Source organism: Pocillopora damicornis, chromosome 7, assembly GCF_964200805.1.
Source record: "Pocillopora damicornis chromosome 7, jaPocDami1.2, whole genome shotgun sequence".
NCBI classification, from domain to species: domain Eukaryota; kingdom Metazoa; phylum Cnidaria; class Anthozoa; order Scleractinia; family Pocilloporidae; genus Pocillopora; species Pocillopora damicornis.
This window is the reverse complement of record NC_142676.1, coordinates 5121876-5145000: the sequence shown is the minus strand read 5'-3', so window position 1 is coordinate 5145000 and position 23125 is coordinate 5121876. Positions and strand designations below refer to the sequence as shown.

The 23125-nt window shown below is 42.8% G+C and overlaps 2 protein-coding genes across 2 annotated transcripts; both read left to right on the top strand.

Annotated features, from left to right (window-relative positions):
• Positions 1-5222: 5222 nt before the first annotated feature.
• LOC113669663 (transposon TX1 uncharacterized 149 kDa protein) lies at positions 5223-7007 on the top strand. The gene has a single exon (XM_027185734.2). It carries the CDS (start codon positions 5223-5225, stop codon positions 7005-7007), a length of 1785 nt encoding a protein of 594 aa, XP_027041535.2.
• Positions 7008-8824: 1817 nt separating this feature from the next.
• On the top strand, positions 8825-12006 carry LOC149042201 (uncharacterized). Its single transcript, XM_089212549.1, has one exon. The coding sequence runs from the start codon at positions 9073-9075 to the stop codon at positions 9466-9468; it is 396 nt and encodes a 131-aa protein (XP_089068675.1). The 5' UTR covers positions 8825-9072; the 3' UTR covers positions 9469-12006.
• The last annotated feature ends 11119 nt before the right edge of the window (positions 12007-23125 follow it).

Below are 23125 nucleotides of genomic sequence, written 5' to 3'. Positions count from 1 at the left end.
CAGATAGTCGAAACGTCAGTCACCAACAACAGTTCTTTTCAGAACTACACTCACCCGGACGATCACACTACACAAACTAATTATTATTATTGTTATTATTATTATACAATCATAAGATAAGATCACTTCCTTCCACACACCACACAACAATTTTAAAGACTTTGACGCTTCCATCTAAGTTTCAGAGGGAAAAATGACAAGAACGGTTGCCTCAAGAAAGATTGTTTCAAATACTCGATTCATTGTTGTTTTCCGACGTATTTTCCTGCAAGTTTTCACGGGCGATTCTTTTACGGGAAACCGACACAGGTGCATACCAGTGGTTTCTGGCAAAATGCCTCTCTGCTGTGCCGCGGGTTTATAGGTCAAAGTAATCACAACAGGCAATCAGAAGAATGCAAACAGCCTGAGGGCTTTATAAATTGAATTGCTCTGCTAAACTCCATACCCTCGTCGGCTATTACGTCGTGGCAGTGCGACTAGATGGGGCTATGGGTACATACGCCATGGCTGAATGCCATTTTGACGACAAAAATGGCTGACAATATTCATGTTATAAGGTTCATGTAAGACTAACGATATGTCCTAGTTAGCCTTATTCTCCCATGTTAACCCCTTTGTACCCTAAGTTAACCATGCTGAACCACGTTAACCTACATCTACCCTAAGTTAACCATGTTCTACCACGTTAACCCACATCTACCCTTAGTTAACCATGTTCTACCACGTTAAACTCCCTCTACGCTAAGTTAGCCATGTTCTACCATGTTAACCCACATCTACCCTAAGTTAACCATGTTCTTCCACGTTAACCCACATCTACCCCAAGCTAGCCATGTTCTACCACGTTAACCCACATCTACCATAAGTTAGCCATGTTCTACTAAGTTAACCCATATCTACCCTAAGTTAGCCATATTCTACCACGTTAACCTACATCTACCATAAGTTAACCATGTTCTACCACGTTAAACTCCCTCTACGCTAAGTTAGCCATGTTCTACCATGTTAACCCACATCTACCCTAAGTTAACCATGTTCTACCACGTTAACCCACATCTACCCCAAGCTAGCCATGTTCTACCACGTTAACCCACATCTACCATAAGTTAGCCATGTTCTACTAAGTTAACCCACATCTACCCTAAGTTAGCCATATTCTACCACTTTAACCTACATCTACCATAAGTTAACCATGTTCTACCACGTTAAACTCCCTCTACGCTACGTTAGCCATGTTCTACCATGTTAACCCACATCTGCCATGAATTAACCATGTTGCACCACGTTAACTCAAATCTACCCTGAGTTAGGCATGCTCTACCACGTTAACCCACATCTACCCTAAGTTAGCTATGTTCTATCACGTTAACCCACATTTACCCCAAGCTAGCCATGATCTACCACGTTAACCCACATCTATCTTAAGTTAACCATGTTGTACTACGTTTAACTCCATCTACGCTAAGTTAGCCATGTTCTACAATGTTAACCCACATCTACCCTAAGTTAACCATGTTATACCAAGTTAACCCGCATCTGCCGTAAGTTAGCCATATTCTACCACGTTAACCCACATCTACCATAAGTTAACCATGTTCTACCACCTTAACCCACATCTACCCTAAGCTAGCCATGTTCTACCACGTTAACCCACATCTACCCCAAGCTAGCCATGTTCTACCACGTTAACCCACATCGACCCTAAGTTAACCATGTTCTAGCACGTTAACCTACATCTACCCTTAGTTACCCATGTTCTACCACGTTTAATTCCATCTACGCTAAGTTAGCCATGTTCTACCATGTTAACCCACATCTACCCTAAGTTAACCATGTTCTACCACGTTAACCCACATCTACCCTAAGTTAAGTGGAGGTGGATCTACTTATTGGAGGGGTGGCTTCGCTCTCGCGGTTTTTCCTTTTTGGGCCGGAAATCGTAAGTATTGTTGTGCATTTTTTCGCTGTAGTGAGTACCTGCCGGGAGGGAAAGCTCAGTGGTTTTTCGTTCGTCCTCTTCGCGGGTTTTCCGCCCTTTTTGGGTGTTTTCCTCGCTTGGGCCTTTTTACGTCATGGAGTCGGCGATGAGTCGGACCATTGATGTCAGGTGCCACAGGCTTCCGTCGAACCTGAGAGGTTGGGAGGTTGTGAAGCGGTTGGTCGAGTTTTTTAGGGGGGAGGGTTTTGCGGTTGTTGCTGCCCAGCCATTCCCGTCTAGGTGTTTTAGGGTCACTTTTGGGAATGATGGTGCAAGGGCTAAGGCTGTGTTTGAGGGGCGGGGTGCGATTACCCTTGATGGGGTAGAGTGTGAGGTCGTGTGCCCCTCTCCTCCCCCCTCCTCAGTGGGTGGATGTTTTGGTTCGCTGGTTTCCTTTCGAGAGGCCTGAAGTTGAGATTGCTAATGCTTTGAGTAGATACGGCAAGGTGCGGCCCGGCCATTTTCAGAAGTGGCCCGATTTGGGTGTCGTTTTTACCGGCACTCGGATAATCCCCATGGTGGTTACCAAGGAGATCCCTAGGTTTTTGTACGTAGGGAGGTTCCGTGTGAAAGTGTGGTATCGGGGCCAGCCCGTTACATGCGATGTTTGTCACAAGAAGAGCCACAAGGCCGCGGATTGTCCCTCAAAGGGCAAGTGTTTTGTTTGTGGTGAGGAGGGGCACCTTTCTAAGGATTGTACCCGCCGGGTGAATGTTCCTGTTTCTGATGATGTTCCGCAGTCTCCTCCTTGTGGGCAGGCCCCTGGGGGGTTGGTTTCTGGTTGTCCCGATGAGGACCTGCGGGACAATGAGCTCGACTCTGATTCTGAGGGTCAGACTTACTATAGTGATAAATACGACAATAACAGCCTTGTTGTAAGCTGTGATAATGCAAATAATCAAGTAGAGCCGGCTCTTAATGTAAACGCTGATAGTGCAAATGCTAGCAATAATATAAATAGTGTCAATAATAAAGTAAATGCTGAGGTCCAAAACCCTAAGGGGGACCGTGCTGCCAATAATGTAAGCGCTGCTGGTAATTTAATTAGCAATTGTAGTTCGGTAACACCTGCTAGCAAAGCTTCTTATAGTTCTGTGGTGGCTACTGGGGAGGCTGCTCGCGTTGAGTCATCTGGTGAGGACTTGTTTTCAGATGAGTCCTCGGAGGCTTCGGACATGGTTTGTGATCCTGTTACCCGGAAACGGGCTGCCTCGGAGGTTTCGTCGGATGAGGCCGCCTCCTCCGATTCGGATGCTACATTGACTCCGTCTTCTCAGGCTCCCAAGTCCGGTAAGAGGGCTGCCTTGAAAGTTCCGGGCTCCCACTTGCCTGGTGGGACCGCTGGGGCAGCGTTGGCTGCTATCTCGCGTGGTCCCTCATCTGTTGTGAAGAAATGATTTTGACCTGTCCTCTCCTTCTTATGGCGTTGTCTGTTCTCTCCCTCAACTGCAACGGAATCAGGGATCAGCCTAAGCGTGCTGGTCTCGTGCAGTGGTTGCGTTCCCTCCCTGTAAGTGTAGACATTGTCTGCCTTCAGGAGACACATTGTTTGTCTTTGTCGGAGTGTTCTTTGTGGTTTCAGTCTTCCGGTTTCAGTTGTGCCCTCTCTTGTGGCTCTGTGCATTCTTGTGGTTGTGTTGTTCTTTTTCGGCCTTCTCTGTCTTTGGTAAATTCATGGGGTGACGACGTTGGCCGTTATCTCCAATGTGAATTCGTGTTCTGTGGCAAATCTTTTCGTGCGTGCTGTATTTATGCGCTTAATCGCAACCCTGCACGTGACCAGTTTTTTGATGATCTTCGGGTGAAGGTGGATCCCTCGGTTCCCACCATCCTTTGTGGCGATTTCAACGCGGTTTTCGACCGGTCAGTTGACCGGTTCGGTTCGGACCCATCTGACCTGTCTCGTGAGAGTTTTTCTTCTCTCCGGGACCTTTTTGATGCCTGCTGTACTGTTGACATTTGGAGGTATCTCCATCCTTCTTCTTCTAGCTTTTCTTGGACCAGGTGGGATGGCTCCCGTGCCTCCTGTATTGATCTCTGTGGTATTCCGTATGTGTGGGTTTCTTCTGTTCTCTCGTGTGATCTCCTTCCCTGTCCCTTCTCTGACCATTGTGGTCTCCTCACTGTTGTCTCAGTCCCGGAGGTTGTCCCACCTGGCCCCGGTCTTTGGAAGCTCAATACTTCTATTCTGCAAGAGCAGGCGTATGTCCGTTTAATTTGTGACTTTTGGGCGTCATGGCGCTCCTCGGTCCTCCGTTTCCCCTCGCTGGCGGAATGGTGGGACGAGGGAAAGAGTCGCATTAAGGGGCTCTCTATTCGCTATTGTTGCTCAAGGTCAGCTGCTCGGTCCTGTAATCGGGATCTCCTTGTGCGTCTTGTTGATCATCTGAAGTCCAAGGTGGATGCTGGTTCCATGTCTTCTCTTGGGCCTTATCATTCTGCACTTTCCGAATTGGCTGTCCTGGACTCTGAGGCTGCGAGGGGCGCTCAGGTTCGGGCAAGGGTCAGATGGGTTGAGGAGGGTGAGATTTCATCTTCCTATTTTTTCCGCCTCGAGAAGAAACGGTCCGCAGATCGTTGGATTTCTGCGCTGAGGGAGAGCGACGGCTCTATTGTCTCCTCTCCTGCTGATTTGTGTCGTTCGTTGTCCTTGTTCTACTTTGATCTTTTTACTGCCTCCGACACGGTCCCTTGTGCTCAGTCTGCCCTCCTGGGGAACTTGTCATCTGTTCTCCCCGGTGATCAGGCGGCTTTGTGTGAGGGTCATCTGTCGGTTACGGAGGTTTCTTCTGCTCTCTCTGGTATGGCCAGGCGCAAGGCCCCTGGGCTGGATGGTCTGCCGGTAGAATTCTATGTTAAGTTCTGGGATGTTCTTGGTCCGGATCTTGTCTCCGTCTTAAACTCTTGTCTTGATTCTGGTTCCCTGGCTCTCTCTCAGCGCAGAGGCATAATCTCTTTGTCTTTTAAGAAGGGTGATCGCCTGGACCCTCGAAATTGGCGGCCGATTACCCTTCTTAATGTCGATTATAAGTTGGCTTCCCGTGCTATTGCTGGACGGCTCCTCAAGGTAATTCATCTTGTTGTCGCTAAGGACCAGACGTGTGGGGTCCCTGGGAGGTTTATTGGCGAAAATGTCGCACTCCTTCGGGATGTCGCAGACTTTGCCTCCTCCTCTGGTGCCTCGGTGGCCATTCTTTCCCTGGATCAGGAGAAGGCTTTTGACCGTGTTGACTGGTCTTTCATGCGGTCCACTCTGTTCACTATGGGCTTTGGCCCCTCTTTCATTTCTTGGGTTGATTTGTTTTACCGTCGGGTTCAGAGTGCGGTCAATGTTAACGGGTATTTGTCATCTTTCTTTAGCCTTTCTCGTGGTGTGCGGCAAGGTTGTCCCCTGTCGCCTTTGCTCTATGTCTTGGTCTCCGAGGTGCTGGCGGTCAACATTCGCTGTAACCCCCGCATTTCTGGTCTCTGTCTTCCTGGGGCGTTTCCGCTGTCTCCAATCTCTCAGTATGCGGACGATACGTCTCTTATCTTAACATCGGATGATGCCATTGTTGCGGCTTTCGAGACGTATGCTCTTTTTGAGCAAGCTTCGGGTTCGAAGTTGAATCAGTCCAAATCTAAGGGGCTCTGGCTAGGTGGCTGGTGTGGTCGGGTGGATCCCCCGGTCGCTCTGGACTGGTCATCTTCTAAGCTCAATGTCCTTGGGGTTTTCATCGGTGTGGGTGATTTGGAGGCTGACAATTGGCGCCCCAGGATTGATGCTGTGGAACGCGTACTCAACTCCTGGCGTTCTCGCTCTCTTTCGTTTCGTGGCAAGGCCCTGGTTGTTAATGCTCTAGCCCTTTCCCGGGTTTGGTATGTGGCGTCTCTCGTTCACATGCCCCCTTGGGTCCTAAAGAAACTTTCTTCTCTTGCTTTCTCCTTTTTCTGGTCTGGTAAGCGCGATCTAGTCTCGCGCTCTGTTGTTGTCCAACCCTCGTTGTTCGGTGGTTTTTCGGTGGTTGATGTCAAACTTAAGGTCTGGGCTCTTCTTGGTCAGTGGGTGAGGAGGTTTGCCTCCTCCTCTTCTGGCTGGGTTTCTTTCATGTCTTTTTGGTTTAACTTTCATTTTGGTGCTTCCCCTCTTGACGTTTTTTCTCGGCCGTATTCCTATGACCCCAGGGTATTGCCACCATTCTATAGGTCTCTTCTTCTTGCTTGGCGTGGTCTGGATGGGTCTTTTTCAATGTCTCGTGATGCCCTCGTCTATGGCGCGTCTTCCGCTCATGTCTGTTCCCCCATGTCGATCTCGAGTACCAAGGCCTGTTACCTGTTTCTTGTGTCTGAAAGTATGGTCTCTCCACATTGTGTGGAGAAGTTTGCTAGGGCCTATGGTGCTCTTGATTGGCCGGCCACTTGGCGTTCCCTTTTCTTTTTTGATCTGGATCGTCAGGTGATCGATCTGAGTTGGAAGATTGCCCATGGGGTTCTTTATACAGCGCAGCGTCTCGGGTCTTTCGGGTTGCCAGTTCCTCTCTCTTGCTTTTGTGGGGCTCCTGTGGAATCCTTGGAACATCTTTTCTTTTTGTGTCCTTTGGCTCAGAGTGTTTTGTCTTGGCTTCAATCTCTGCTCTTTGCTTTTTCCCCTATGTGTCCGGTTATTTTGTGTAGGCATGTTCTTTTTGGTTTTAATTCTGATGAGTTGCGTGTTACGCCCCGTATTTTTGTGTATTTACTGAACTTGGTGAAGTTTCTAATCTGGCATTCCCGGAATGACTTTAGGTTTCGTGGTATCCATCCTGGCGCTGCCGAGGTCATCACGAAGGTTAAAGTGCGTGCGAGGTTCAATATTCCACTCTTTTTTAAGCGCTTTAGGTCCTCTCGCCGCCGTCAGTTTTCTCATAGACAGTGGGGTGCTCGTGGTGTCGTTGCGTCTGTTGTGGATGGCCGTTGTCTGAGCTGGTTAATATCTAGTCTGGGTTTTCGCTGTCTCTGGCTTGTTTGTTTGTATGGCTGTTTTTGTATAGTGTGTTTTATGGTATGACCCTAATCTGGGTTTTTGTGTGTTTTGCCTGTGCCCTTTCGTGCTGGGTCTCCTTCATTGGTGTACTGCACAGGGGTCGTTTTGTGTTGCATGGCCCTAATCTGGGCATTTCTGTTGGTATTGGTGTTCTCTTGTGCTGGGTCTCCTTCATTGGTGTACTGCACAGAGTTCGTTTGTGTTGCATGGTCCTAATCTGGGTTTTTGTTCTGTGTCGATGTTTTCTGGTGCTGTGCCCTTGTGGGGGTTTTGCGTGTTGTGTCCTGTTCTGTTCGTGTCTGTGTAGCTGTTTGAGTGCGTGTGTCCTTCAGGAGTGAGTGTGTTCAATTTTTGCAAGGTAGGGTTCGATTCCCTAACGAAGTTGGTGTCTGGTGGCCCTCGGTTTTTGGTGAACCCAACCCTATGGCATTGCACTCTAGCCTAGGGTTGGATTAGGTCTGTTGATCGGCAGGCATTGCACCACCCTCACGGGAGCCTGGCCGTTCGCCTCAAACATAAAACAATTCTACCACGTTAACCTACATCTTCCGTAAGTTAGCCATGTTCTACTAAGTTAACCCACATCTACCCTTAGTTAGCCATGTTCTACCACGTTAACCCACATCTACCATAGGTTAACCATGTTCTACCACGTTAACCCACATCTACCATAGGTTAGCCATGCTATACCACGTTAACCCACATCTACCATAAATTAACCATATTCTACCACGTTAACCCACATCTACCATAGGTTAGCCATGCTATACCACGTTAACCCACATCTACCATAAGTTAGCCATGTCCTACTACGTTAACCCACATCTACCATAAATTAACCATGTTGCACCACGTTAACCCAAATCTACCCTGAGTTAGGCATGCTCTACCACGTTTACCCACATCTACCATAAGTTAACCATGTTCTACCACGTTAACTCACATTTACCCTAAGTTAGCTATGTTGTACCACGTTAACCCACATCTAGCCTGAGTTAGCCATATTCTACCACGTTAACCCACATCTACCCTATTTTTACCATGTTCTACCACGTTAACCCACATCTACCCTATTTTAACCATGTTCTACCACTTTAACCCACATCTACCCTATTTTAACCATGTTCTACCACGTTAACACCCATCTCCCCTTAGTTAACCATTTTCTATCACGTTAACCCACATTTACCCCAAGCTAGCCAAGCTCTACCACGTTAACCCACATCTATCCTATGTTTACCAAGTTAACCATGTTCTACCACGTTAACCCACATCTATCCTAAGTTAGCCATATTCTATCACGTTAACCCACATCTACCATAAGTTAACCATGTTCTACCCCGTTAACCCAAATCTACCATAAATTTACCATGTTGTACCACGGTAACCCACATCTTCCTCAAGTTAGCCATGCTCTACCACGTTAACCCACATTTTCCATAAGTTAGCCATGTTCAACCACGTTAACCCACATTCACCCTAAGTTAGCCATGTTATACCATATTAACCCCCATCTACCCTAAGTTAACCATGTTCTACCACGTGAACCCCCATCTACCCTAAGTTAACCGTGTTCTAACACATTAACCCCAGACGTGTAGCGTCCTATGCGCATATACGCACGTGCGTACTTGAAGTGACCAGAAAATTTTGAAACTTTTAGCAATTGTTTCTATTTTTAACATTTTACTTGCGCGCAACCAAAATTTCGTGATGAAAACACCACTTTGATTAAATTTTAAAAACTAAAACAAAAGCTATACCATGTTCTAACTTAGCTTTGCATTGTACTTTTTTTACAGTAAACAATGCAGTGTTGTTTGGTCAGCGTGCAACAAAAAGGCGAGGTTGCAAAGGAGTTCCAAGAACGTTCTTGACAAAGGAGCGACGTTCGGAGAACGTTGTTAACAATTCCAGTCACGTTAGCTCTGACTATAAAATGGAATGGGAGGCCTGGCATCATGGCGTACAGACATAGGTTCTAACGCTCCGTAAAGCATGGTCTCTCAGGTCCGTTTTCAAAGCGAATAACAGTTAAATCAATCACCGACTATTTATTTCAGTTTAGGAAATGCAAAGCATTTAATTTATGGCAAGCAAGAAAGCAAAAAAAAGAAAACAGAGAGGATCAGGCTCTTCGACTCACAGTGAGTCCGACATGATGAACGAACAAGGAGACCACGAAGACATTAGAAGCTCTATCGACGCCTTGATCAAAGTTATGGAAGCGGGATTCGCCAGCTTACGCGCCGACTTCGGAAAACTTAGACAAGAATTCAGACATGAGATAAAAGAAATGAAAAGTGAAGTTAAATCGCAAAAAGAAAGCGTGAGATTTACACAAGACGAGGTGGACACGTTGAAGGAAGATTCAAAGAGAAACACGGAGGAAATGAAAGAAGGTTTGGAAGATCTCAGCATGAGAGTAGCACAGTTGGAAAAGAAATTGGAAACTGCGGTAGGAGAAAATATTAAGCTTGAATAATACACCCGTCGAGAAAACTTACGTTTCAACAATATTGCAGAGCAGGAAGGCGAGGATTGTAAAGCTCTGATTCGTGGCGTAATTCAAAACGAAATGGGCATAGACGCGTCGAACATAAAATTCCATGCAGTTCACAGAGTGGGTAAGAAAATCCAGAATAGATGCAGACCCATCATCGCCCGTTTCATCAGCCGTAGAGACAGGAACGAAATTTGGAGCAACAGAGGTAAGATAAAGCATTCAAAGAATTACTCCGATGCCTACATAACCGAAGATTTCGCGAAAGCGATACAAGATAAAGAAAAGTATTAATCAAAGCTTTGATGAAGGCAAGGGAAAGTCAAGGGCATCCAAACGCGGAGGTTGTTGGACGATATCTTTTAATTAATAACGAAAGATATGATTATAAGAATATCCCAGCCTACTTAAAGTAATTTATCCTTTTCCCTCTTCTATTCACAAAACAATTTTTTTTAAAAAAAATCTATGCAAATTAATCGCAAGGACTAATGAGCTGACCCATCCACCTATTATGATTATGACAGTCAACTCTGCTGGGACTTAAACTGACAATGAAACTTTTTTATGTGTGCTTTTTGTCGCCTTCTTTTGTATTTATTCCGCTTGCTTGAAAACACCAACATCATTTTTTTGCTATAATAACCACAATGATTTTAGTTTAGTTTCTCTGCATGGTTTTTTCCTAATGTTCTCTTCTCTGCTAAGTTTACGGATCTTAAAATAGGCTCTCTTAATGTGAGAGGACTCGGGGACAGACTGAAAAGACGAGAAATGTTTGACTGGCTCAGAAGGAAAGAGTTTTCAATTTACATGCTTCAAGAAGTGCACTGCTCAGAAATCACGATCCCTCTATGGTCCGCTGAATGGGGATACAAAAAAATTTTCAGCTGCTGTACCAGTGCTAAAGGAGGAGTTGCCATTCTATTCAATAACAACTTTGATTTTCAACTTAAACGAGCATACGTGGATCCCAACGGCAGATTCATCATCTGCGATATCACATTAGATAAAAAATGTGTAACTATAGCCACACTCTACGCGCCTAATGAGGACGATCCAAATTTCTTTCTGAATGTTTTTGACCATTTAAATGATTTCGAGTGCGACGATGTAATAATTGGAGGGGACTTCAACTTGGTTTTGAACCTGGACATAGATAAAAAGGGCGGTCTAGCTAGGACACATACAGAATCGGTTAAAACATTAAAAGCATTTTGTGATGAATTTGATTTAGTGAACGCATGGCGAGTCCTAAACCCGGACAACCGTAGACATACGTGGCGGCGAAAACGGCCAGAAATTCAATGTCGCTTGGATTTTTTCCTTGTTACGCAAAGTTTAATGTGCAATGTTAAATCCACTAATATCGCCACCGGATACAAAACAGACCACTCTTTAATAGAGGTCACGATTGCCACCCACTCTAATAAGAGAGGCCCGAGTCTTTTGAAACTTAATACCTCGCTCCTATCAGAAATTGATTAAATAAACCAAATACGTGTTACGATTAAAAATACTCAAGAAGAATACAAAAATGATAGTTTCATTGATGATGCCATTATGTGGGAAATGATAAAACTAAAAACTAGAGAACAGTCTCTAAAATACTCAACGGTCAAAAAGGCTAAAATATCACGGTATGAAGAGGAGCTTGAAAAAGAAATTAACAGCTTACAACGCTTAGCTGAATCCAGCAATATCGATGAGAAGGAAAAGAAAGGCATCCTGGGCGCTTTGGACTCCAAAAAATTAGAATTAGAAAAACTAATTGAATACCAAACAAAAGGTACAATTTCGCGAGCTAAGTGCCGATGGCACAATGAAGGTGAAAAGAACACAAAATACTTTTTAAACCTAGAAAAACGACATTACAAACAAGGGACAATAAGTCAATTAAAACTGGATGATGAACAATTTGTTAGTACAGACAAAGAAATTTTGAACGAGTGTGAAACCTTCTACAAACGCCTTTACAGTTCAAGCAAAGGCTCTCAAAATGAACTGACAAACAGCATCTTCTTCGGTATGCAAACGGAGAAAAATCTAAACCTAACTGAACAAAAAGCCTGTAAAGGGTTTATTAAGTAAAGAGGAATGTCTAAAAGCACTTAAGGACATGGAATGTAACAAGACCCCGGGCTCAGACGGTTTACCAGCAGAATTTTATTAAGTCTTTTGGAGTGATATCTCCGACCTCTTCTTAAATTCGATAAACTACGCCTACCGTAGCGGCCAGCTCTCAGTAACTAAACGTAGAGGGATCATCAAACTCGTACCAAAAAAAGATGCAGAACCCAATTTAATCAAAAATTGGCGCCCCATATCACTACTAAACTGCGATTACAAAATAGTAGCTAAAGCTATTGCCAATAAATTTAAACAGGTTATCCCAAATATTATTAACTATGACCAAACGGGTTTTCTTAAAGGTAGATGTATTGGAGAAAATATTCGACTCATTGATGGCATTATAAAGTATACAGCCGCGAAGAACATTCCGGGACTTCTACTTTTTCTCGACTTTGTAAAACCTTCGACACGGTAGAATAGTCTTTTCTTCAAAAAACTTTACAGTATTACAATTTTGGGCAATCTTCTATCAACTGGATCAAGCTCTTTTACCATAACACAGAAAGCTGCATTCTTAACAACGGTTGGTCTAGCAACTTCTTCAAACCTGAAAGGGGGGTAAGACAAGGCTTCCCTCTCTCTCCGTATTTCTTTATTCTCTGTGTAGAAATACTAGCCGTAACAATACGGCAAAATAAAAACATTAAGGGCATAAAAATAAACGAACAAGAAGTAAAAATCAGTCAATACGCGGATGATACTACCTTTATTTTAGATGGATCGCCCGCCTCTCTAACAACTTCCTTACAAATATTAGACTTTTTCAGCGAGGTTTTTGGTCTCCGATTGAATAGCAAGAAAACTGAAGCTTCAGAAATACTCCATATCTGGTCAGAAATCTCACTTGAAACTAATGTCTCCTCCATTGATCAGCTAAAGGCGCAAAGTCTACGGCATAACTCTCTTATATACGTGTCGTTAACAAACCTGTATACTATCGTTCATGGTCTGTAAAGGGACTTAAAACAGTGGGCCATTTAATGAATGATGCGAATAGTTTCCTATCTTTTTCTGATTTTAAAGAGCTTTACGACATTAAAACAAACTTCCTTACTTTTCAAGGCATCTTATCAGCTGTTAAGGCCTTATAAAGAAGCAATGAAGCTAACTTCAACAGCTGTAATACTGTATACGAAACTACCTTCGACACCTTCCTAAAGACGACAAAACCAAACAGACTAACACATAAAATTCTGACGAGCAAAAAACAAAAGAACCTATTTGAGGCCCAAAGAAAATGGGCAACAGAATGCATGCTCGAAACACCAGATAATGTCGACTGGAAGGCAGTTTACAGAACTCCTTTTCTATGCACAAAAATCACAAAATTGATTGTTTTTCAATTTAAGCTACTGCACAGAAGACTAGCCACCAACACTTTTCTTACCAAGGTAAACCTCAGGGACAATGAGCAGTGCACTTTTTGTAAAAGTGATAAAGAGACTCTCATCCATCTATTTTGGACTGGTGATATATCCAACCGTTTCTGGCAAGGTCTTAAACAATGGATAATTAACCTTGGAGAACCTTTCGCGGGAATGTTCAATCTATCGCCATTTATAGTACTAGGGCTTAAGCCACACAAAAACAAGAAACTAAACTTCCTTTTTTTGGTCACTAGATATTTTGTATGGATATTCAGAATGCGCAACATCTCTCCGGAAATAAAAAACTTCCCCCTCTTCTTCTCACATTATAATGCATAAATCATTATTATAAAGAAAAACCATGCTTAAAACAAGCACAACACGCATTTACTTAGTTGTTTTCTTTAATTCTGTTTACAAATAATTTGATGTTTGTATCCTTTTTTCCTGCACTTTTTTGTTTTCTTTTAAACTACCTTTTTCTATAAATTGTAAGTAGTGCACTCTATACACTGTAAACGTTTGTTTTTTCTTTTCTTTTCTTTTAAAATATATAGTTATTTTGTTTAGTCGCTCTTCAACCAGTATTGTTTTAAATATTGTATTGCACTGTAACGTACGTATTTGTAAAAAACAAAAAACGTAAGTAATGTAGCTATAGATGTAACTGTACTGTAAGTTATTTTCTGTAGCCGTGATGTAAGTAATATAGCTGTAATTAAAGTAAAAAAAATTAAAAAAAGCGCTTTCCTATAAGGTTTGAATACAAGTTTTGAATGAAAGCATATTGCTCCACGATTTGCCATGGTATAAATTAGCTTGAATTCTTTAATGAAAACTGATAAGCTAATAACGTCACTAAGCATGCTTAGAAAAATTTAGTAATTGGCCTTACTTGTATATTTTTAGAAACATTTCCGGAAAGAATAGAAAGACAAACCCCGACATCATTGCAAGAACAGCCTGGTTGAGATACAGCCCTTCGACAGACAACCTCTACCGTTATTACCGTTTATCATTCATCACCCATGATCGTTCTTTCCGTACTCGTGATTGGCCCAATATTTCTAAACTAGTAAAGAAGCATGTCTGCGAAAAAAGGGCTCATCACACTGCAGTAGCTCGCGGGGAAGCGTTTCTGCACACACAGCAAGGTGGTGAATCTGTCAACAGCTTCACTCTCAAAGAGCGGAACAAGTTAGAAGGAATAGAATCATTCTCAAGTGTATAACAGAGGTCCTAGTTATGATGGGGAAGCAAAACATAGCTATCAGAGGTAAACATAGCTATCATTTATGGCGATACTGTCTCTATTGGCGAAAGAAAACTCAGTTCTGCGTGACAACCTAGAAAATGCGCCTCGGATTTCCAAGTATACATGTCCGGATATCCAGAACGAGATCATCTTTTTTCCAGTAAAGCAGATTCTCGATGGCATAATTGACAATTGCAAGAGATCTGTCATTTATGTTGACGAGACGACTGATGTTACAAATAAAGAGCAAATCTTTATTTGTATACGTTTTGTTGGCAGGAAAGAGGACGGGAAACATCTCATACGTGAAGAATTCCTTACTTTTGTACATGCAGGTAAAGGAACCAATGTTAGTAGTAGTAGTAGTCTTTATTTCCTCACAAGATAAAAAAGCTTGCCAGTTGACGGAGGAAAAATTGAAGTCGATCCATGCGCACTACGGTGGTGACATGGCCATCGATTTGGAAGAGTTCAAACTCGAAGTGAACAGATGGAGGTACCACTGGTCTATCAGGGAGCCAACCGATCCTCTCCCACAGACGTTGGTAGAAACTCTAGATGTAGCTAATGCTGCATTCTACCCAGGAATCTATGTAGCAGTAAAAACGCTCTTGACGTATCCTGTTTCGGCATGCGCTGCTGAGCGCAGCTTTACTTCGATGAAAAGGTTGAAGGCGCCACTACGAAACGCGATGACCGACCATCGCCTTTCATCGTTAGCAATATTGCACATCCACAAGGAAAAAGAAATCAATGTTGAGTGTGCTCGAGCAGTTTGCACAGCACAAAGAAAGACACCTCGCTCTTTGCTTATAAATGATAACTGTACTATAAAACGAAAAACGTTGCTGAGCGCATGCTCGAGGATCCACAACCAAAACAATGTTATGTTTGCGCCAAGTTTGCTCAAAATAAGGGCAAAACACTTTGTTCCTTGCTTGTATTCACACAACTATTTCGAACAAGAAATAAAGAACGCAGTATTTTTCGCTTAGTTTACTAAGGTTTAGATCTAGATCATATGTACTTGTGCGTACTTGAAAAAATGACTACGCTACGCGGCTGAACCCACATCTATTCTGCGCTAACCAAGTTCTAACACATTAACCCACATCTACCCTTAGTTGACCATGTTCTACCACGTTTACCCCCATCTACCCTAAGTTAACCATGTTCAACCACGTTAACCCCATCTACGTAAGCTAACCATGTTGTACCACGTTAACCCACATCTACCCTAAGTTAACCATGTTCCACCACGTTCACCCCCATCTACCCTAAGTTCGCCATGTTCTACCACGTTAGCCCCTGTTCTACTACGTTCGTCCTCATCTACCCTCAGGAAAGCACCTTCTACCTCATGATCTTCCACTTACCCTGAGTTAGCCACGTTTAACCGCGTTTACCCTTATCTAATCCATTTTTTAAAACTTCGTGCTATCTATTCGACTGACATATACGTCAAGTTACCTGGTTATACTCCGTTTAGGCCCACCTACCCAGAGTCAATCTCGTTTTAGTTTGTTCACCCACGTATATTCTGAGTTAGGCACGTTCTTTCACGTTCATCCTCATGACAACTATTAAGGTTTCAATATTGATAGACTACGATATGATTAATGGCTTCTCATTTATAAAGGCAAAGAAGGTTTTTGATACCGCGGACTGTAGAAAGTTTTGTTCAAGAAATAGGGTATTATGGGTTTGATGGCCCTCTCATAAGTGGCTCTATTGGTGGCTGGGAAACAGTCAAGCTATATATTTAACTATCAGCAACAAGAGTCTCTCGTAGTGATCCTTGCAGTAATGTGCACTGCTGGTATTTTGGTACTGCGAGGATCACTTTCCTTCACGTCTTTATCCGCAGTTCAAATATACGACTTTTATATATTCTTAGCCGTTTATTCATCATTTCACGGGTTTATTTAGAACCAATATAATGACCAGCTCCCAGTTGGCTTGTTAGCTCAGTTGGTAGACCGCTGCACCGGTATCGCTGAGGTCATGGGTTCAAATCCCGTACAGGCCTGAATTTTTTTCAGGCCTTATTTTTACTACTGCTCAAGTAGTGCACGTTACTGTGAGGATCACTTACATTCACGTCTCTATCCGCAGTTCAAATATATGACTTTCACATATTCTTAGCCGTTTATTCATCACTTCACGGGTTTACTTGGAACCAACATAATGACTAGCTCCCAGTTGGCTTGTCAGCTCAGTTGGTACCGCTGCACTAGTATCGCAGAGGTCACGGGTTCAAATCCCCTACAGGCCTGGATTTTTTTCAGGCCTTATTTTCACTACTGCTCAAGTAGTGCACTTTACTGCGAGGGTCACTTTCATTTACAACAAACTGTCTGATAACAACTTAGCAAGAAATTTAGTGGAAATAGGAATTTTTTTTAAAACAATTATAATCTAGGTAATTGTAATTTTTATGATTAAGTACAAAATACTTTCATCAAATCATTACTTGTAGTTGATGGAAATCCAGTGTATGAGAAAGAATTCTTTTTTCCCGCTAGTATTTTTTAATTGACATTTATTTACTGACAATATTGACATTTTTTGCACAATAAAAGTGTAATATATGCTGGAATTCAAATAGAATCCATAGACGTAAAAAAACCCGTCCTATCGCCGTTATTTGTATACTCTACATACGGTTAATTGCGTCAACCCCGTAAGCAAGATTACGTGCTGCCATGCATTTATTTTTTTCAAGGTTCAGCTTTCCCTCCACTTGCATTTTCGTCTTTTCACTAACATTTCATTGGAGCTGCCGAGCAAAGCGCCAGTCGACAGTATCATTATATAAATGTGTTAAATTTTCCTTAGTAGGAAGAAAGCAAGTATAATGCAGGAAAGATTCTACAGCGTCCAAAAGGCACGTTTCTGTGTTCGTCCAGGAGCCCAGGCTAATGGAGGAGTTGCTTTCTTTCGAGAAATCTATGGCGCGTTTTTGGGGATTTGATGGGCAATACACGGGACTAGAAATTCAATCAATAACGTAGTTACAAAAGGAATTAATAAATAATTTTTCATCTCTCTTTCTGTCCGTTGCTTCTCCCTTTTCAGTGTAAATAAAGATGCGAAATGCGTAATGTACTTATCAGCGGCCATCCCGGGGGGGTTGACCCCGGGGACATACGAGGGAATAGCGCGGGATTTGCTGACCTTTGTCGCCAATTTTTGGCCCGGGACGGGGCATTGGACCGCTTTTGCACTTCCGAAACAAGATACACGGGAAAGACCTGTGGGATTTGTAACATCGCCGCCATCTTGAAAATGAAAGATCCGGACCGCGGAACTGGGTATTACCGTTGAACGGATTCCGAACACAGGCCGAAGTAAGGGTACATTCGTTGAAATTGTCATTCTATGACTTACAAGGTATAAAGCTGAACCTCGCTGTGTGCAGAAAACAGGTGGACTAACTATTTTTGCTCACTGTATATATCATTGTTAAGCTTTTATTAAAAATTGTGCAGGAAATTACGTTACAATTTGGGAGTCCTTTCAAATTATGCTACCCTGGGGAGGGACAGTGGTAGCTTTTTGTGGAAGAATATTGGCCCTGGGTAGGTGGAATTAGCAAATGTCTTGGTGCAAATACCCGGGGGTTCCCCGGGGTCAACCCCTCGGGATGGCCGCTGATAAGTGCATAATACGGTAACAAGCATGTTCTCTCTGTTCCAACCAAACGCATTAAACAATATAAACTGCTTTGGTGTTTGCCGGCTTTCTAATCTAATATCCCAAACGTTTTTTTTTCAGTGTCATGCAATGAGACTCTTGTTGCTGATAGTTAAATATATAGCTTAGAGTAGATGTAGGTAGATGTGACAGTTTTCAGCCACTAATGGAGCCACTTTAGAGAAGGCCGTCAAACCGGCAACACCCTATTTCTTAAACAAAGCTTTCTACGGACCACGGTATCAAAAACCTTCTTTGCCTCTATAAATAGGAATCCATTAATCATATCGTTATCTATCAATAGTGTAACCCTAATCAGTTGTCATGAGGGTGAAAGTGCAAGAACGTGCCTAACTCAGAGTATGTGTGGGTGAAAAAACTAAAGCGAGACTGACTTGGGTTAAGTGTGCCTAAACGTAAGAAAGCAAGGTTAACTTGACGTATACGTCGGTCAACTAGAAAAAACGAACCTAAAATGGATTAGATAAAGGCAAACGTGGTTAAACATGACTAACTCAGGGTAGATGCAGGACTGAGGTAGAACGTGTACGTGGTACAATATGCCTAACTTAGCTTAGATGTGGGTTAACGTGGTACAGGTTGGTTAACTTATGGTAGATGTAGGAAAGCGTGGTACAACATTGTTAACTTAGGGTAGATGTGGCTTACCGCGGTAGAAAATGGTTAACTAAGGGTAGATGTGGGTTAGCGGGGTAGAACATGGCTAGCTTAGGTTAGATGGGGGTTAACGTGGTACAGCGTGGTTAACTCAGGGAAGTTGGGGGTTAACATGGTACAACATGGTTAAGTAAGGGTAGATGTGGGCTAACGTGGTATAACATGCGGTACATACGTACACCATGGCTGAATGCCATATAGACGACAAAATGGCTGACAATATTCATGTTATAAGATTCATGTAAGACTAATGATATGTCCTAGTTAGCCTTATTCTCCCACGTTAACCCCTTCTACTTAAAGTTAACCTTGTTGTACTACGTTAACCCACATTTACCACAAGTCAGCCATGTTCTACCACGATAACCCACATCTACCCAGAGTTCACCACGTTAACCCCAATCTACCCTTAGTTATGTTCTACCATGTTAACCCACATCTACCCTAAGCCAACCATGTTTTACCACGTTAACCAACATCTACCCTAAGTTTGCGATGTTCTACCACGTTAAGCCACATCTACCTTAAGTTAACCATGTTCTACCCTGTTAACCGCCATCTACCCTTAGCTAACTATGTTGTATTACGTTAACCCACTTCTACCCTAAGCTAACCATGGTCTACCACGTTAACCCCCATCTACCCTAAGTTAACCATGTCTTACCACGTTAACCTACATCTACCCTAATTTATCCATGTTTTTACTACATTAACCTACATCTACCCTTAGTTAGCCATGTTCTACCACGTTAACCCACATCTACCATAAGTTAGCCATGTTCTACCCTGTTAACCGCCATCTACCCTAAGTTAACCATGTTGTATTACGTTAACCCACTTCTACCCTAAGCTAACCATGGTCTACCATGGTCTACCACGTTAACCCCCATCTACCCTAAGTTAACCATGTTTTACCACGTTAACCCACATCTACCCTAAGTTAACCATGTTCTACCACGTTCACCCACATCTACCCTAATTTATTCATGTTCCCCCACGTTAACCCACATATACCCTAAGTTAGCCATGTTCTACCCCGTTAACCCACATCTACCCCAAGCTAACCATGTTCTATCACGTTAACCCATATCTACCCTTAGTTAACCATGTTCTACCACGTTAACGTTAATAAGATGTTCTACACTCGATCGATCTCTGTGTTTTGGGTCCTGTTCCTCGCCTGTACTGTCCTCCGCTATCCAAAGGACGCTAAGGTTGGTTGTGTAAGACCCATAGGCAGCTACTGGACAAGATTGGAGTTCCCTCGTAACGAAACAATAAGGGAAAACTTCATTTGTCGAGATGCATCAGTACGCATCTCGAAAAGCCCGTCGACTAAAATTTGCATATGGGACAAGCGAGTCTCATTAACTGAGAAGATGCCTTTGTTGTACTGTACACGGATTGCTTCATTCTATTTAAGATATGCGTACACTTGTCATTACAAAGGAATGCCGCGCCCCACATTCTTCAGACCGCCGCGCATCACGAGACACAAGCGCCTTTGTACTTATTATTCCAGCACCAATGCCTCATTTCACGTTCCTCTTCGGGGAGATTTAGTTTTCAAACTTAATCCTGGCCCTGTGAGACCTTTAGAAAATGGCTCCTGTTCAATTGTTTCCAGACAATGGCAAGGTGACACCATGACGGCTCTTCCCAACACTGGAAACCCAATAGCGGGCGGATTGGGACACTAGAAATTTGATTGAAATACGTCCTTCCAGAATGGACGTAAGATTGCATCAGGTGCTGTTATGCAACCTCGATGCTCGTTCTGTCAGAAATAAAACAGCACAGATTCTTGATTTTATAGTCGATCGCAAAGTCGATTAAGTCGCCATTACTGAACACTGGCTGACAGCGAATGACTCGGCTGTTAGAGCTGAGCTATGTCCTGATGGCTATTGCATTGTTGACCATCCAAGACTTGATCGCCGCGGAGGGGGGACTGGGCTCATCTATCGTGACTCATTTGGTGTTTCTAAGGTTAATGCTAGAGTTAGTGAACACGACTCTTTTGAATTCTCCGAGTGGATTGTAAGATCTTCCCCACATAACATACGGCTTGTGATTGTCTACAGACCGCCTTACTCAGATGAGCACCGTGTTCCCGTTAATGTGTTTCTCGCCGAGTTTCCTGAATACCTTGAGTCTCTACTGTTGTTCACATCATATACTTTTATTACGTTGATAAAATCTGTACAGACATCACACCAACCAACTCGCGCGCAAAGTAATAAGACTATATTGAAGGCTTGAAATAATATTGCGATCGATTTTCATCAAGAAATGGGCCAGGAATATTCCTCAATACTGCAAATAATCGTGAAGGCGGATCGCAGAAAAGCGATTGCGTGACGCTCGGTAAGCTGTAAGATGACATGTTATTATATACCAGACGTAAAAACTCTTCAGATTCTTAGTCTGCATTTTGTACCCACTCTGCAGTCTGCAGTCTATATTTTGTATCCGGTCTGCAGTCTGCTGTCTGCATTTTGTACTAACAGGTATCTGTGACACCAATACAGTTTATTTTTGGTTACATTTATTCGCAAAACACACGTAATCTACCACAAAATACCTGTGAGTGAGGTAATTTGACATTTTCGTTCTTTCCCACATTAATATTCTTCTCTCCTTTTGTAAGAATGTAGACATCACTCACAATGTTTCAAGTAATCCACCCACCCTACAAAAAAGTAACTCTTGCATGCATACCATGCCTATGTTTTGAAATACGTCTATGCCCTTGGCCAGACTTGAGCGCACTATTTCAGTATACTAGTCCGACACCCGTAGTATCACTACACTTGATTCCAAGGATCCAGTACCATCCAGGTATCCCAGTTACCCTGCTCACAGGGTCTAGTTTTTTTTTTTTTCCTCCGCCACAAAATGGAAAAATTGCGCAATAGTACCCAGAGGTCATTGGGCCCTCAACACCATGACAACTAACTGTGATCCAATGAGGTGTTCACATACCGATCACGCGTGTTATCCCTCGACACCATGACAACTAACTGTGATCCAATAAGGTGTTCACATGCTGATCACGCGTGTTATCTTCATGATGATTGACGTTGTCATGCACAGACAGGGCCGGGTCACATGACGAACACGAGATTTTGCTCATGAAACTCTTTGGTCAGTTGTTTTGCATTTCAACGTATTTGGATTGCGATCTCCTGGAGCATTATAGCGCAAACGCGCAAAATACTTACAGACGCATATACAAGTCGTATTAATCGCGGCTAATCCACACTGAAAGATGTTATTGAGCGGTAATTTTGGAACGGATTGAGTCGCGAACGCTTGAAGGCCATGAAAGCCTTGAATGCCTTGTCTGCTAAGTCTGCCAATGTCTTAGTTGAAAAACGTTCGCTTGTTGTAAAAAGCAAAATCTAAAATCTGAAACCAAACTGCATATACTCTATGCAATCTATTGAACAACGCTACTACCGTGAGACTGAAGAACATAACTATATGGGATGCAAACTGCTTGTGAAGAAAGACGACATGTTGGATTCATTTGATGGCAAGGAACGTAGCTACGATAACAGTACGAATGGTATTAATTTCACGATCAGAAAGGTGAATCTTATGTTTGTTTTCATTGTAGTTGTATGGATATTCTTTTTTAATAAATACGTGATCCAAAACCCTGTGTTTTTTGTGTATAATGTTATTATGTTAAATATTGTTTACGCAATTGTCTTGTCACAAGCGGCCCAAGCTCACGTCTCGAGAAAAAGCCAACGATTGATTCATGAACGCGTCACGCGTTGTGTGACTTGGTGTTAAGTTACGAGAGGAACTGCACGTTATTAGGAATAGTACAGGGAAGGAAGTATGGTCGATTTACAACGATACATATTTCGAAATATGAACATTTTTCTCGTAAAATCAATAAAACTTACTCATACCCTGTGTATCCGTTGTATTTTCTGGCGATTTCTGCCGTTTTAAGCTTGCTTTACCATCACTCAGTGTTGTTCACATCATCTACTTTTATTACGTTGATAAAATCTGTACAGACATCACACCAACCAACTCGCGCGCAAAGTAATAAGACTATATTGAAGGCTTGAAATAATATTGCGATCGATTTTCATCAAGAAATGGGCCAGGAATATTCCACAATAGTGCAAATCATCGTGAAGGCGGATTGCAAAACAGCGATTGCGTGACGCTCGGTAAGCTGTAAGATGACATGTTATTATATACCAGACGTAAAAACTCTTCAGATTCTTAGTCTGCATTTTGTACCCACTCTGCAGTCTGCAGTCTATATTTTGTATCCGGTCTGCAGTCTGCTGTCTGCATTTTGTACTAACAGGTATCCGTGGCACCAATAGAATTTATTTTTGGTTACATTTATTCGCAAAACACAGATAATCTCCCACAAAATACCTGTGAGTGAGGTAATTCGACATTTTCGTTCTTTCCCACATTAATATTCTTCTCTCCTTTTGTAAGAATGTAGACATCACTCACAATGTTTCAAGTA

Bases quoted from the DNA above. Each gene is read 5' to 3' on its own strand.
- LOC113669663 (XM_027185734.2), top strand. From the start codon at position 5,223: ATGCGGTCCACTCTGTTCACTATGGGCTTTGGCCCCTCTTTCATTTCT.
- LOC149042201 (XM_089212549.1), top strand. From the start codon at position 9,073: ATGGCAAGCAAGAAAGCAAAAAAAAGAAAACAGAGAGGATCAGGCTCT.